Source organism: Ovis aries, chromosome 13 (assembly GCF_016772045.2).
Source record: "Ovis aries strain OAR_USU_Benz2616 breed Rambouillet chromosome 13, ARS-UI_Ramb_v3.0, whole genome shotgun sequence".
NCBI classification, from domain to species: Eukaryota; Metazoa; Chordata; class Mammalia; order Artiodactyla; family Bovidae; genus Ovis; species Ovis aries.
The window spans coordinates 62,866,656-62,884,234 of NC_056066.1; the positions used below are offsets into that span (position 1 = coordinate 62,866,656).

A 17,579-nucleotide genomic window follows, 5' to 3' on the forward strand; every position below is an offset into this window, starting at 1 on the left:
CTGTACTCTGCCACACAGATGAAGAATCAGGAAAAGCTGACCTGAGGAGAAGAGAAGAAAGTCTGAGCCTCAGGGGCTTCCCAGTACCGTCCCATCCAGACACCTGGCAGTATTCTTACCCTTGGGCTCCACAATATACTCCTGAAGTCTTACAACAAAGCAGAATTACTTTTGGCTTGAACAAATTTTCCAGTTACTCATTACCGGAGAGTCTTAACAAACACAAATACCAAGCAACTGGTGATTCTGAAGCTGCCATATCCTAAGGTATGGAGCAGGACTCTCTCAACTCAGAACTTGTGAGGGGTCACAGAAAGGGTGCTGCCTCTCTCCTTCCCCTTCTCTTCAAGAGCTGAAACATGCAGCTTCACAGAAGGTCAGGTTCCCTAACACCCCTTATCCTAACTGTTAGTGCTCGAAATGATGGCTAGATTCCCAAGCTTGACCATGGAAGACTACAGAAGCCCAAACTTTCTGAAACACAGTATATTTCTAAGACAGTGTGATTTTTTAAAGGACTGAAAACAGACAATAAAATTGGTTCTCAAAATACACACGATACTGTTTCTAGAAAGATGGAGCAGAAAAACTTTTCCCCAATCCTTCCACTAAATAGAAAAATGTCCTTCGGGAATGAAGAAGAAATCAACATTCCAAGAAGAAGGAAAACGAAGAGAATCTACTACCAGAAAGTCTAAAGGAAGTTCTCTAAGCAAAAAGGAAACAATAAAAGAAGGAACCTGGAACAACAGGAAGAAACAAAAAACCAGTAATATGATAACTTGCTAAGAAAATCCCAAGGAACCTACCCAAAAAACTCCTAGGACTACTGAGTTCAGCAAGATCATGGGCTACAATATAAAAATCAATTATTTCAAAACAAAAAATCAATTATTTCTACATACCAACAGTGAACACATGGACATCCAAAATGAAAAATACAATAGCAATTACAATAGCTAAAAAAAAAAAATGTATAAATCTAACAAAACATGTACAGGACCTATATGCTGAAAACTTCAAAAACTGATAGGATAAATCAAAGATCTAAATAAAGGGAGATACACTGTGCTCTAAAAAACAAAAAACAAACAAAAAATACACATATACACATAGCCTCACCCCCTCCACCAGCACTAGCTGGGTACAACCCACAAAGGATTTGTTGGCTTTTGTTGCTTCTTCTCTGAAGACAGTGATAAGTTCCTCCAAACGCCTTAATTTTACTTCTTCTGGAATATCATCCTTCAGCCTGTGATATGCCCGTGTCTTCTATTTGAAAAAAGAGAGATAGAGGTCACCAAGGACTTGTAGAATCCATTTTTAAGACAGACATGCTCATCCAATCTGCAATTTACAAATACATGTACAGGAACTCAAGCCACACCGCAACAGTTCTCTAGTTCAGAGACCTTCTAAGAGAAAAAGGTAACTGCAATAGAGTCACACTTTTACAAGAGTTAAACTCTAAATTTAGCACATGAAAATCACAGACTCAAAATTGTTCTTGATGCTTTTATAGCACACATATAGTAAATAATTCATGTACAGGTTTCTGAGCAGCAGTTTTATAAAGACACAAGATCCAAAGCAAGTAAATGTTTATCGTAAGTAAAAGTTATGACCAACCTAGATAGCATATTGAAAAGCAGAGACATTACTTTGCCAACAAAGGTCCGTCTAGTCAAGGCTATGGTTTTCCAGTGGTCATGTATGGATGTGAGAGTTGGACTGTGAAGAAAGCTGAGTGCTGAAGAATTGATGCTTTTGAACTGTGGTGATGGAGAAGACTCTTGAGAGTCCCTTCAACTGCAAGGAGACCCAACCAGTCCATCCTAAAGGAGATCAGCCCTGGGTGTTCTTTGGAAGGACTGATGCTAAAGCTGAAACTCTAGTACTCTGGCCACCTCATGTGAAGAGTTGACTCATTGGAAAAGACTCTGATGCTGGGAGGGGTTGGGGGCAGGAGGAAAAGTGGACGATAGAGGATGAGATGGCTGGATGGCATCACTGACTCAATGGACTTGAGTTTGAGTGAACTCCAGGAGTTGGTGATGGACGGGGAGGCCCGGTGTGCTGCGATTCATGGGGTCACAAAGAGTTGGACACGACTGAGCGACTGGACTGAACTGACCTGAACCTGTGAAATAAACTGTGGTTTATCTACACAATGGAATATTACACAACTGTGAAAAAGAATGAGATAGCTCTGTATATATAGATATGATTGCTCTCCAAAATATACTCTGAACAGAAATAAGCAAGGTACAGATGATCATGTATAGCAAGTTTGCTATAGAAAGGATACATATAAATATACTTATAAATACATGAAATATCTCTGGAAGGTTACACAATAAGTTGCTAAGAGCAGTTGCCTTCAGAGAAGGAACTGAAAAACCAGGCAATCTAGGCAGAAAAAACAACTACTTTGCACTGCACACTATTTTGATGTTTTGAATTCTATACCATGCACATGTATTACCTCGTCAAAAAATAAAATTTATCCCTGAAAAACTTTTAAATCATCCAAAATCATAGTGTACATACATCTTTATATATAAATATATACATACACACGTTTATACATATCTTTATTAACACAAGCTCATAACAGAGCTGGAGAACCACAGAACTAAACAAAAGAGGAAAGTCTATACACCAGAGTCTGGACATTTAAACCAATCTGCCTAACTCTAATCCTCTAAGAGAACTACCAAATCCAGAGGGAAATGAAGAATGGGTAGAGAATTCTAAAACAGAATTATTTTACAGAGCTTACTCTAATTCTGTCTTATTACTAACAATAATAATTTACCTCTGTTGTGCACTCAACTAGTATATAGCACTATTTTAAGTGCTTTATATTTAATTGAGCTAATATATTACTTCAAAATAATCTGATATGGTTGGTATTAATGTTATTCCCTTTCACAGATGAAGAAAGCAAAGACTTTTTCCAAGGTCACATAGCTATTAAATGGGAGAGGCACAATTCAACTGTTTGTTCTTACCCACTATGCTACTTGATGAAGTCTCTATGACTTTCACTCTAATCTAGGAATTGTTCAATAGATTCCAAAATCAACATTCATAAGCAGTGCCCATAGGACATGCTTCCACCACACACTGAAAACTCATTTCCAACTCTAGAGTTAAAGAGAAATTTCTCTTGCATATTTGTGACATCCACAGAAATGAAGCAAATTGGAAGCCAACAGCTCCTCCGATGCTTTATCCCTGAAACAATTCTGTAAGAGGCATCAATACACACACTGGCCCACTTACACTGTCTATAGAACACTTGGCTGCTGTTGCTGCTGCTAAGTCACTTCAGTCGTGTCCGACTCTGTGCAACCCCATAGACGGCAGCCCACCAGGCTCCCCCATCCCTGGGATTCTCCAGGCAAGAACACTGGAGTGGGTTGCCATTTCCTTCTCCAATGCATGAAGGTGAAAGTGAAGTCGCTCAGTGGTGTCCGACTCTTAGTGACCCCATGGACTGCAGCCCACCAAGCTCCTCCATCCATGGGATTTTCCAGGCAAGAGTGCTGGAGTTGGGGTGCCATTGCCTTCTCCGAGAACACTTGGCAGTGGGCTTTAAAAGACATGAATTAGCTTGGTTGATGAGAGACAGCTGAGTGACATTCATAGCTCAATCATTCATCAGACAGCTTTTCCCTGGCCATGGAAGCCCCTGAGTCTCCAGCCCAAACACAAACCACGTGACCCCTGAGGTGACTGGGAAGATGATAAGTGACCCAAGCAATTCATTCCTGCTATCAAGAAAACAGCAGGCAACCAAGACTATTCCTCTCTGCAAGAAATACGCATCACTTGCCCTTTTCTTTCTCATCTCCTGCTTTGTTTTCCTGGGAATTGTTTTATAAGAGAAACTCTAAAGCAGATATCAGTGTGTTCACTTGGCCTAGAAAAATGGAAATTAAAAATGGCTGAGGATGAGACTTCCCTGGTGGTCCAGTGGTTAAGAATCCTCCCTGCAATGCAAGGGACATGGGTTCAATCCCTGGTCAGAGAACTAAGATCCCACACACCACAGAGCAACTAAGCCTGAGTGCCACAACTAGAGAGTTCATGTTCCGCAACCAAGACCCCATGTGCCACAACCAAGACCTAACGCAACCAAGTACATAAATACTAATAAATATTTATTTTAATGGCTGAGTACGGCTGGAAGGGCAAGAAGGAGCTTCCATAAAACAAATCACATCTCTAGGCCAAAAAAGAAGTTCTGCATGTTAGTAAAGGATTTGCAGTTTCTTTTAAAGAGAACGGCGTCCCTCCTTGCACTTTCAAATTCTAAACAATAATTTTAAATATTCTAATAAAGGGTGGACTCAGTGATAAAGAATCTGCCTGCCAATACAAGAGACACAGGTTCAATCCCTGATCCAAAAGATCCCCCATGACACGAGACAACTAAGCCCATGTGTCACAGCTACTGAGCCTGTGCTCTGGAACCCGGGAGCTGCAACTACTAAAGCCCAAACCCTCTAGAGTCCATGCTATACAGTGAGAAGCCTGTGCACAGCGACCAGAGGGCAGACTCTGCTCGCCACAACTACAGAAACACCTGTGCAGCAACAAAGACCCAGCACAGCCAAAAATTAATTAACCAATTAATTTTTTAAAATATTCTAATGATGAGAAATACTAGCAAAAGCAGTTGTTTTTCATCTCAAATTGCTGGACTGTGTAAAAGAGTAAATAGGTTTATTAGAAAAAAAAAATAATGAATGGTAAGATCCCTGTGGTTTCTCAAGAAAAGCCTTGCTGTCACTTTCTTTTCTTCCAGCAGTTCACAATCAATCAGAATCTGGTCAGGAATGATGTCTCAGAATTGGAAAGAGCTCCTCCCCCCATCCGGGACTCACCTGTCTCATGCTGTAGGCAAAGAGGAAGCCTATGTTGTACCGAACTTCCCGAAGCAAAGACACTGTCTGAAGGTGATCCTCCTCCGTCTCACCACAAAAGCCAGCAATGAAATCACTGCTGAGGCTCACACCTGGGACACACAACATGTCACTGCTGCTTACCTTCCAGAGGCCGTTGGCACTGGAGATCTCAGAGGGAGGGCTCGCGACTGTACAGCCTTCCCGGAGCTATTTAACCCGTGTGCAAGTGAAACAGAACCATCAATACAGAGAGAGGAGGGACATGTGTGCTCACTGACAAGATTCCCATGCCAAAGCCTGGCTTCTCAGTCTACATTCCCCTCAGCTTCATATTAGAAAAGGCATTTTTCACTTCAAACATGGGATTGAGGGACAGGGACACAGTAGGAGTCCATATTTTCAAATCTGTCCTGTTTTACATTTTTTTTTAATCTTCTATTTTATCTTGGGGCATAGCTGACTTACGACGTTGTCAGTTTTAGGTGTACAGTAAAGTGATTCAGTTACACACTTACATATATCTACTCTAGTTCAGACTGTTTTCTGACATGGGTTATTACACAATATTGAGATCACTGTGCTCTAATAGAGTGGATCCTTGTTGCTATCTGTTTTATATACAGTAGTAAACTGATCTGTTGATCCCAAACTTTTAGCATAGCCCTCCCCAACACTTTTCTTCTTTGGTAAACGTAAGTTTGTTTTCAGAGTCTGTGAGTCTGTTTCTGTTTCATGAGCTCATCTGTGTCACCATTTTCGATTCCACATATAAGCGATACCATGTATTTGTCTTTGTCTCTCTGACTTACTTCACTTTAGTATGGTAATCTCTCAGACTATCCACGATGCTGCAAATGGCATTATTTCATCTTTTTTATGGCAGAGTAATATTCCACAGTGTGTGTGTACCACATCTTCAGCCATTCCTCTATCAAGGAATGAGACATTTAGGGTGCTTCCGTATCTTGACTATTATAAATAGGGCTGCAGTGAACACTGGGATGCACTTATCTTTTCGGATTATGTTTTTTTTCCAAATATATGCCACAAGTGGGATTGTTAGATCATATGATAGTTCTATACCTAGTTTTTTAAGGAACCTCCATACTGTTCTCCATAGTAGTTACACCAATTTCCATTCCCATCAACAGTTTAGGAGGGTTTCCTCTTCTCCACACTCTCTCCAAGATTCACTGTTTGAAGACTTTTTGATGATGGCCATTCTGACTGGTGTTAAGGCAATACCTCATTGTAGTTTCCCTCTGCATTTCTCTAATAATTAGCGATGTTTGAGCATCTTTTAAATGCTTTCTGGCCATTTGTATGTCTTCTTTAGAAAAATATCTATTTATGTATTCTACCCATTTTCTGACTAGGCTGTTTGTTTTTTGATACTGAGCTGCACAAGCTGTTTGGCCATTGTGGAGATTAATCCCCTCTTGGCCGCTTCATTTGCAAATATTTTCTTCCATCCTGTGGGTTGCCTTTTTGTTTTGTTTATGGTTTCCTTTGCTGTGCAAAGGCTTCTAAGTTTAACTAGGTCTCATTTGTTTATTTTTTATTTTATTTTCATTACTCTAGGAGGTAGATGCAAAAAGCAGTGCTGTGGGAATTCCCTGGCAGTCCAGTGGTTAGAACTTGGTGCTTTCACTGCCATAGCCCAGGTTCAACCCCTGACTGGGAAACTAAGACCCCGCAGGCCAAGCAGTATGCAAAAAAAAAAAACAAAAAAAACATATTGCTGTGATTTATATCACAGAGTGTTCTGCCTATGTTTTCCTCTAAAAGTTTTATAGTATCTGGTCTTACATTTAGATCTTTAAACCATTTTTAGTTTATTTTTGTGTATGGTGTTAGAGAATGTCCTAATTTCATTCTTTTACATTAGTTGGTGCAAAAGTAACTGCAGTTTTTGAATTTGCCATCTGACATGAATACATTCTGTATAAATGTGGATGTTACATATAATTCTAATGTGCATTCTTGCTTTATGTTTTTTGGGCTAATGACTTATTACTTTATATTATTTTTTATTTTTTTTATTTTTTAGACTTAAAAAAGTATATTTATATAAAAGTTTATATAAAACTTGATATTTTAAAACATATAAAAATATATTTTTAAAATAATTTTTAAATTTTTTTAATTTAAATAAATTTTAAATAAGTTTTTTAAATGTATTTATATTTTTATTTTAAATTTTTATATTACATAAAAATTTTATATTTATATAAAAGTTTATATTTATTTTAGACTATGGAAATGATGTTAGACAAAAAAAACAAATTCGAGCAATTTTCTTATTTGAGTTCAAAATGGCTCATAAACCAGGATAGACAACTCACAACATCAACAACACATTTGGCCCAGGAACTGCTAACAAATGTACAAAGGAGCGGGGGTTATGAAGTTTTGCAGAGGAGATGAGAGCGTTGAAGATGAGAAACATAGTGGCAGGCCACCAGAAGTTGACAACGACAACTGAAGCTGATCCTCTTACAACTTCACGAGAAGTTGCTGAGGAACTCAACACTGACTGGTCTATGGTTATTCAGCATTTGAAGCAAATCGGAAAGGTGAAAAAGTTCGACAGGTGGGTGCTTCATGAGCTGACCTGAAATTAAAAAACCATTGTTCTGAAGTATTGTCTTCTCTTATTCTACACAACAATGACAAACCATTTCTTGATCAGACTGTGATGTGTGACAAAAAGTGGATTGTATACAACAAGAAATGACCAGCTCAGTGGCTGGATCAAAAGGAAGCTCCAAAGCACTTCCCAAAGCCAAACTTGCACCAAAAAAAGTCATGGTCACTGTTTGGTGGTCTGCTGCCAGTCTGATTCACTACAACTTTCTAAACCCCAGCAAAATCATTACATCTAAGTATGCTCAGCAAATCGATGAGATGCACCAAAAACCGCAATACCTACAGCCGGTATTGGTCAACAGAATGGGCCCGATTCTTCTCCGCAAGAAAACCTAAGTACATATGAACAACTAACACTTCAGAAGTTGTGCTACAAAGTTTTGCCTCATCTGCCATATTCATGTGACCTCTCGCCAAACAACTACCACTTCTTCAAGCATCTTGACAACTTTGCAGAGATAACATTTCCAAAACCAACAGGAGGCAGAAAATGCTTTCTAAGAGTTCGTCAAATCCTAAAGCACTGATTTTTATGCTATAGGAACAAAGAAACACCTTGTTGGCAAGAATGTGTTGACTGTAATGGTTCCTAATATACATGTGTCTGAGCCTAGTTAGGATTTAAAATTCAGTTTATACTAACTTAACATATAGTTGTCCAGTATTCCCAGAACCATTTATTGAAGAAGTTGTCTTTTCTCCACTGTATATTCTTGCCTCCTTTGTCATACATTAACTGACGAAAGGTATGTGGGTCTATTTTGGAGTTTTCTATTCTGTTCCATTGATCTATTATTTCTGTTTTTGTGCCAGTACCATACTGTTTTGATGACTGTAGTTTTGTAGTATGGTCTAAAGCCAGGGAGCCTGATTCCTCCAGCTCTGTTTTTCTTTCTCAGGATTGCTTTGGCTATTTGAGGTCTTTCTGTTTCCAAATTAATTTTAAAACTATTTGTTCTAGCTCTGTGAAAAATGTCATTGGTAATTTGATAGAGATTGCACTTTTGATAGGGATTGTACTGAATCCGCAGATCACCTTGGGTAGTAGTTGTTTTGACAATACTATTCTTCCAATCTAAGAACATGGTGTATCTTTCCAACTGTTGGTATCACTTCAACTTCTTTCATCAATGTTTTACGCTTTTCAGAGTACAGGTCTTTTGCCTCCTTATGTAGGTTTATTCCTAAGTATTTTCCTCTTTCGATACAGTGGTAAATGAAATTGTTTCTTTAGTTTCTCTTGCTATCTTTTTGTTCTTAGTGTATAGACATGCAAGAGATTTCTGTATATTAATTCTGTATCCTGCAACTTCACCAAATTCACTGATAAGCTCTAGTAGTTTTCTGGTAGCATCTTTAGGATTCTTATATATAGTATCATGTCATCTGCAAACAGTGACAGTTTTACTTCTTTTCCAATCTGGATTTCTTCTTTTTCCATCTCTGAGTGCCATGGCTAGGACTTTCAAAACTATGTCGAATAAAAGTGTTTTGTTCCTGATCTTAGAGGAAATGCTTCCAGCTTTTCACTCTTGAGTATCACGTTAGTTCTGGGTTTGTCATATATGCCTTTGTTATGTTGAGGTAGGTTCTCTCTATGCCCACTTTCTGGAGAGTTTTTATCATAATAGCTGCTTCAATTTTGTCAAAAGCTTTTTTTCACATCTATTGACATAATATGATTTTACTCTTCAATTTGTGTGGTGTTTCACACTGATTTGCAGATACTGAAAAATCCTCGCATCCCTGGGATAAATCCCGTTTTACCATGGTATATGATCCTTTCAATGTATTACTAGATTCAGTTTGCTCTTATTTTACTGATGATTTCTGCATCTATGTTTGTCAGTGATATTGGCCTATAATTTTCTTTTCTGGTGGTGTCTTTTCTTCTCTGGTTTTGATATCAGGGTGATGGTGGCCTCATAGAATGAGTTTGGGCACATTCCTTCCTCTGCAATTTTTGCACTAGTTTCAGAAGGATAGGTGTTAATTCTTCTCTTAAATGTGTGATAAAATTCATCTGTGGAGCCATCTGGTCCTGGACTTTAGTTGGAAGTTTTTTAATCTCAGTTCAATTTCACTACTTAGGACTGATCTGTTTATATTTTCTTTCTCTCTGGTTCAGTCTTGGAAGATTTTACCTTTCTAAGAATGTGTCCATTTCTTCTAGGCTGTCCATTTTATTGGTATACAATTGCTTAAAGAAATCTCCTATGATCCTTTCTATCTCTGTGGTGTTAGCTACAACTTATCCTTTTTCATTTCTATTTTTTTTATGGGCTCTTTCCCTTGTTTCCTTGGTAAGTCTCGTTAAAGGTTTATCAATTTTGTTTATCTTTTCAAAGAACCAGCTTTTAGTTTCATTGGTCCTTTCTACTGCTTTCTTTGTCTCTATTTCATTTATTTCTGCTCTGATCTTTATGATTTCTTTCCTTCTAACTTTGGGTCTTGTTTGTTCTTCCTTCTCTAGCTGCTTTTGGTATAAGGTTAGGTTATTTTATTGAGATTTTTCTTACTTCTTGAGGTAAGATTGCATTGGTGCAAACCCCCCTCAGGATCGCTTTTGCTGCGTCCCACAGATTTCGGATCATCATGTTTTCATCTTCATTTGTCTCCAGGAATTTTCTGATTTCCTCTTTGATTTCTTTGGTGATCCACTGGTTGTTTAGTAACACTGTTTAGCCTCCACATGTTTGGGTTTTTTACAATTTTTTTCTTGTAGCTGATTTCTAATTTCATAGAGTTATGGCTAAAAAAGATGCCTGATATGATTTCAATTTTCTTAAATTTACTGAGGTTTGCTTTGTGGCCCAGCATGTGATCTATCATGCAGAACTTTTTGAGTACCTCATACAAACATATACTTTTGAAATGAAACACAACATTCCCAAACACTAATTATCCCAATAATCCAATAAGGTGAGTACTATTAATTCCACATTATAGAAGAGGAAACTGCAGCCCAGAGAATCTCCACACTATCCTGTCCCACCCAAATGGAAGTTTTGGTGCAAAACACATTACAGTACTTAGAAATTTGTAAAACAATGTAGACACTGTCAACAAATCTAAAAAACTACAGAGTAAAAGGGATATCCAACAAGGACCTACTGTATAGCACATACAACTGCTCAATGTTCTTGGCAGCCTGGATGGGATGGGTTTGAGGGAGAATAGATATATATATACATATGGCTGAATCCTTCGCTATTCACCAGAAACTACCACAAACAACACTGCTAACTGGCTATACCCCAAAACAAAACAGAAGTTAAAAAAAAAAAAGATATCAATTGCTCCCAAATCAGAACTAATTTAGACCATAACTTTGCTGCTACCGAGCAGAAACAAGGTCTGTCTCATATTCGGAAACATAAAGACTCTAGAAAAGGAATCTCTTTAGTTTGAGGCCACAAGCTAATCCACATCTCTGAGTATTTCTAGCAAGACCAAGATATTTGGTCAGAAAGAAGTAAGAGAAAGAGACAAATGAAGAACAGTAAAAGAAGTGTTGAAGGTAACACCATGTACTACCACAAGTGTTGCCTATATCCAGACAAAAAGACTGGGGGGTCACTGGTAAAGTAACATGCCCAGCAAACTATGTCTCTTAAATGTACCTGGGATAGACTCTCTGATATGCTGAATTAATTCCACATAAGCTTCTCTTGAATACCTGCAATAAAAAAACAAAAAGCTCAAATGAACCAATCTTCTTTAAATGAATGCTATAAGAAGATAACACTATGAATTACCTCACTTAATCACTTTACATTCACACAGGACAGTATAAGAGTAAGTTAAAATATCCTAAAGAGCCCTGCAGATCCAAATCCTATACTGTAACCTAATCCAGAGCCTATAAAATTTTAATTCAAGAACTTAATTTTAAATAGCCATTTTTATTTAACTAAGAAATGAAGACAAATGAATACTTAATGTTTCTAAGATTCTTTGCCAATGTGGAATACAAGGTAAATCACTAGTTTACACAGTGTGTCATCTGTCACTTTCTCCTTTCGGTCTTATCATTGCTATACTATTTCCAAAGTAAGTAATAGAAGCTATAAAGATTAAAAATCTCAGTGTGCCACACAGTAGGTGCTTAGTAAGACACATGCTAAACAAATGAGTGATCCAATCCTCAGAACAAAGCAAGTTATAAAGTCCATCAGTTTACTCATGTAATAAATCTTTACTGAGCAGCTACCATGTGCCACACACTATCCTAGGTTGTTAGACACTGCTTGGTCCTTAAACATGGATTGGTATAGAACGCCCCTCCCCAAGCAAATCTGACCCCCTCCGCATGGCCTCCAATACACGGCTGCTTCCACTCTGGGCTGGTAGGTGGATCTGTTTACAGATATTGTCCCTCTCATGAATCAGTTGCAGAACCTGGTCAAACAGAACACATTAAAGGTCATCAAAATCTCACCAAAGAATCTTGCAGAAAGGAATATCACTCCCACTGTTTCTCCACCAAGATTAATTTTTAAGAATTAAGAGGCTGACAAAACCAAATATATAAACCACCCAAATTCTTTACTTTTGCTCAAGCCATGTTCCGTCTGTCCCAGACATTTCACCTGATGGTATCTCTCTACTTTTACTACTTTTAAAGAGCGAAGAAAGCAAGCAGAGGTCAGATTCAGGTCACGAGGCTATACAGGGACGGTGCCAACACAGACCAGAAGGGAAAAAGAGCATTTGTCTCACCTAGCTTATAAACTAATTAGCCCCTTTAAAAGATACCATCAAGAAACTAAAACTAGGAGAAAATACTTGAAAAAATTTACTGACAAATGATTCGTACCAAGAATACATAAAGAACATTCACAACTCAATAAGACAAATATTTCAGAGGGGAAAAAGTAGGGGTGGGGCCAAAAGGCAGACATTTCACCAAAACAAAAAACTTGCCCAACAACTCAAAGCAGGCAGTGATTATTAACCATTTTACAAATGAAGATGACAAGCTGAAAAAGTCATCTCTACTGGTAAAGAGTTAGTGACAGACAGGGAAGCCTGGTGTGCTGCCGTCTGCAAAGAGTCGGACAAGACTGAGCAACTGAACTGAACTGGCAAAGCAGTGGAAAAGAGCCAGGACTGAACTCACCTCTGTCTGAGGCCAAAGTCTAAACTGTTTTCTGCTGCATTACATTGCCTCCCTACCTGTCCTTCCCATACCATCTTGTAATGAAACCTCTCTCTGCACAGCCCTCATGGTCCACTGACGGTCTCAGTATCAATCCTACACCTCCCTCCACCTTAGTGGACTTCAAATCTTTCCATAAGGGGGTAGATTCCGAGGGCAATACAGTAACATACCTCAGGATCCCCTGACCTCTGAGGACAGATGCCTCTGCCACACCCTACTGGCTCCAGCCTTCATGCTTAGGGATACTGATGTCAAGCTGGTACAGTAAACTCTCAATACTTACCTCATCAGGAAAGTCCTTAGGGTGGGGAGAGGTGAAACGAATCCTCATTTCAGGATCTATTCTGGACACCTGATCCAGAAGGTGAGCAAAACGAAGGCCTCCTTGCTTGGCTTTATAGTTGGTGGAAAAGCCACGGCTGAGATTGGTAGACACTGCATTGTTGAACTGGACCTCTGAATTGTCCCGAAAACTATTAACATTCTGACCAAGGAGTGTCACTTCTTTCAGCCCCTGAAAAAGGAAAAATAAATATATTGGAAGCAATTTTAAAACTTGTTTGGCGGCGTTATGCCAAATCTCCAACTAAAGTTAGCTAAACCTGCCAAGAGTCATCCATAAATATACTCCCTCTTTAACTCAATAATTTCATCTTGGGCATCATGTCCAAAGAACTGAACTTCAGGATAAAACCATATGTAAAAACCTTCAAAGCATTTTTAAAAATAGCAAAAAAGCTGGATGCACACCCAATATTCAAAAATAACAGCTAATTTATAACACCAAAAATCAAATGATGATACCATTCTGTCCTTTGAATGTTATATAATCATTATCTATGCAGTATTCTTGCCAAAAATATTTAGTCTAAATCCAATCAAGCTTTCACACCTTTCAGTTTACCACAATTCAGGGGAATATTTTAAATAACAACATGAGGAAGCAACCAAACAAATGGAGACATGACTAATGCATCATTTTACACAAAAAACAAATAAGTGAAAGGACCGTTTTAGGTTAAGAGAGATTGAAGAAATATTACATACAATCAAATGAAACTATACAAATCTTAATGGGATCTTGGCTTAAAAACAGAACAGTAATAAGACATTTTTGGATAATTATTTTGAATATAGGCTACATGTTAGAAAACATCAGTTAATTGTTTCCTACTTATGATAATAGTGTTATGGTTATGAAGGGACAAAAATTCTTCCTTCTGAGAAGATGCATACTGACAGACACAGGGGGAAATGGCTTGATGACTACTACTTACTCTCAAATGGTTCAGAAAAAAATATATTTATGTATCTACAGAGATAGGCAGATAAAAAACATACGAAAAATGTCAATAATCATGTTTATATCTTTCAACTTGTGTGTTTGAAAATCTGCACTGTAAAATTTCAGAAGGTAAAATAAAAATGGTTGCTATGAAGATTATTTTTTATTATTTTATTTTGACATAATTTCAAACTTACAGAAAAACTGAGATGGCATAAAAAACTCCCATAAACTACTTGCCCAGATTCAGTAACTGTTAACACTGTGCCTCATTTCTTTATCATTCACATTCACACATCTGCTCTCTCTACACACACATCAAGCCAGAGAATGGTGGAACCCAAATTCATAATCACTTCATTCATGCTCTCTCCATTCTACTGAACTCTCTCCTGAGGAAACCTCTCTGTGGATCTGCCTATACTTAGTGGGCAGCAACCCAAGATGTACACCCAGAATTTCTTTCTGGTCAGGTATGGCTCTAAACATGTACAGCTGAGAGACAGCACAGGCTGTAAAACTATAGAAAAGTTGTCCTCATCCTCCAACAAACACACTCACAGTCAGAAGGGCTGGAAAATTTCTCACCTGCTCAGAAAGCTTCCTCACTTCCTCCAGAATGGAGGCAACAGGCCGACTCCTCTCCCGGCCACGTGTGAAAGGAACAATGCAGTAGCTGCACATGTTGTCACAGCCTCGCATGATCGACCTGGGGAGGAAAGCGCCAGAACTCAGTAAAGGAGCAGGACGGTCTGGTCCAACCCAAGGAGAAGGTCACAGCTCCCTTGGCATTTATCCTTTAGCTCTGAATTCTCTTGGCAACATGCTCACACAGGACCAATCTGAGATCTAAGAAGCAACAAAGCAGACATTTTTATCTTTAAAAACTATTAATCGGGAGTTCCTTGGTGGCCTACTGGTTAGGATTACAGGCTTTCACTGCCATGCCCTGGGTTCAATCCCTGCTCAGGGAACTGAGATCCCACAAACCACATGACATGGCCAAAAAAAAATTATTATCTAATAATCACAGGATGTAAACCAAACTGTAACTGGTGGTTACCCCAAGGAACCACAGCAGTGAAGGAATGGCATACAGATCTTGCACATTTGGACTTTCTACTGTTCATATTTACATATTTTTGAATTCTTTAAATCCAGACCAGAAAAAAATAAATATTATCCAAGGGTACATAACGAGTAGAGACCCTGGATTTAAAATGTAAGGTTCTGCATCTCTCACTCATTTCTGATCCATATGCTAAGTAAGCTACGTCACTCTCTTTCATTTGCATCCTATATATGAAAGCCTCAATTTATCCTAGGGAAACAATTATGGATAGATATGTATTAAAGATGTTCACTGAAGAACTCAAGTAAATATTAGCTATTAATTTTTTTATTAAGCATTCCAACAACAGAGTATTGGATAGCCATTAAAATGAGAGGTTGCAAACTTTTTCTGTAAAAAACCCATAGTAAATATTTTAGGTTTTATAAACCACACTAATACTGTAGTGGCAAAAGCAGTCACGGACAATATGTAAACAAATGAGCATGACTGTATTACAGTAAAACTTTATTTACAAGAACAGGCTATAAGCCTATTCACCAATCTGTTATAGAAAATTTCATGATATAACAAATGTTCATCATTTTCTTTTTTTTTTTTGTTCATCATTTTAAATAAGAAAAGGTATAAAACCGAGTATATCAAGAGCCAATTTTTATGCATACATACATAAAAACATACACATGCAAACACAGAGGAAAGAATAGAATGATACACACCAAAATGATAATAGTGTTTATCAATAGGTGGTAAAATGTGTTAAGTAATTCTTACTCACTTCTCTATGTTTTTCTATTTCCACATATTCTTCAACAAATATGAACTATTTTGTTATCAGATCTTTTTAAGTTAAAAGATCAAGGGAGGGGAAAAAAGATCAGATAAGCCCAAGACATTTTCTTAAGTGAAAAAAGTAAGAGAAGGGAAGGTAGAAGAGTCCATATTATATATATGAATGCATGTGCAAAAAAATACTTCTGAAAGGATTACATAAGGAATTACCAACATGGCTGCCTCAGAGTTAATCTAGGAGACTGAGGATGAGAGTTCTGAGGGACTCTTACTATACCATTTTTTGTCTTTAGTTTTACTATGCGCATTATTTTTTAATGTAATAAAGGTAAGATGTTACTTTAAAAGTAAGGAAAGAGACTCCCCATCTCCTGGTCAGTGACTCACACGAAGGCAGAGGTAGCACTGGGGCTCGTCTGGACTGGCATGACGTCAGCATAGGTCTCATCCAGAGACAGCAGCACATTGGCAGCCTGCTGGCCTGACTCAGCAACAGCCAGTAATCGAGGAAGGTCCCTATAGGCATCTGGGCCAGCCAAAATATCCACCATTTTCTCCCTGTTGAGGATCTCCTCCTTCAGTCTCTCAGCCATGCAGCCTGGGAGGGAAAAGAAAGAAGCTGAGACCCGTTCCCAAATTCATCTGGTCTCACGACTTCTTTCCAGTACACATTCTCTCCAGGTGGATCAAAGACAAAAGCACAGAAACTTCTCTAGGAATTTAGCATCATCCCTTAAATTTGCCCAACACTCTATACCTCTGGAACCTGCATATTTCTTTTCTTTTTTTTTTTTTTTTTTGCGTATTTCTATATAAGAAAATCAGGAAAAGGGCTCTACAGCAATTCAATTACATGCCTGACAAAAATTAAACCACCATCCAAAAACATTTCTAGACATGAACCATCTCTTTTTTCAACTGAAAATTACTTGGTACTACAAATAAAACTATTTTGTGTCAAAAACTTATTTTTTTAAATAAAATTTACCTATATACAACTGCCCTTACACTCTTTTTCTTTCTTGTTGCCCATGTGTATGTGTGTGCTCAGTCGCTCACTCGTGTTCAAATCAGTGACCCCCATGGACTGTAGCCCACCAAGCTCCTCTGTCCATGGGATTCTCCAGGCAAGAATACTAGAGTGGGTTGTGATGCCCTCCTCCAGGGAATCTTTCCAACCCAGGGATCGAACCCACACCTCTTGCATCTCCTACATTGGTAGGCGAGTGCTTCACCCACCTGGAACTCTTGCTATCACTCATAATACTTATCAAAACCTATAAGAAATGAGTTATCCATCTATGCTGGTATCTTCCATAACCAAGAAAACCATTGCTATTAGTAAAAAACTAGAATTTGAAAGTCCATTTTCTTAAAAATACCCTTTAAAAACATTTAAGAACAATTCTTGATTATATAATCATGTTTATAGCAGCATCATTCAGAATAGCCAAAGAGTGAAAGCAACCCATGTCCATAAACAGATGTCATACGTACATACAATGGAATATTATTCAGCCTTAAAAAGGAAGGAAATTCTGATACACACTACCACCTGGATGAACCTTGAGGACATTGTGCTAAGCCAGTTACAAAAATACCATATTTTTGTAGATTCCTTTTCTATGAAGTACTCAGAGCAGTAAAATTCATCAAGGCAGAGAGTAGAATGGCAGTTGCCAGTGACTGAACTGAGGGAGG

At 38.1% G+C, this 17,579-nt stretch overlaps 1 protein-coding gene across 6 annotated transcripts in view; it reads right to left on the minus strand.

Moving 5' to 3' along the window:
• The window catches only part of CDK5RAP1 (CDK5 regulatory subunit associated protein 1), a 35,860-nt gene that overhangs the window by 9,836 nt on the left and 8,445 nt on the right, over positions 1 to 17,579 (minus strand). For all 6 annotated transcript variants that reach the window (XM_015099834.3, XM_027977085.2, XM_042230318.1 and 3 more), the window contains 7 exons: positions 16,266 to 16,476; positions 14,603 to 14,723; positions 13,013 to 13,243; positions 11,869 to 11,966; positions 11,189 to 11,244; positions 4,896 to 5,026; positions 1,123 to 1,272 (listed from right to left, as the gene is read on the minus strand). In XM_015099834.3, the coding sequence (XP_014955320.3) occupies positions 1,123 to 1,272; positions 4,896 to 5,026; positions 11,189 to 11,244; positions 11,869 to 11,966; positions 13,013 to 13,243; positions 14,603 to 14,723; positions 16,266 to 16,476 (998 nt within the window). The remainder of the gene's footprint in view (positions 1 to 1,122; positions 1,273 to 4,895; positions 5,027 to 11,188; positions 11,245 to 11,868; positions 11,967 to 13,012; positions 13,244 to 14,602; positions 14,724 to 16,265; positions 16,477 to 17,579) is intronic.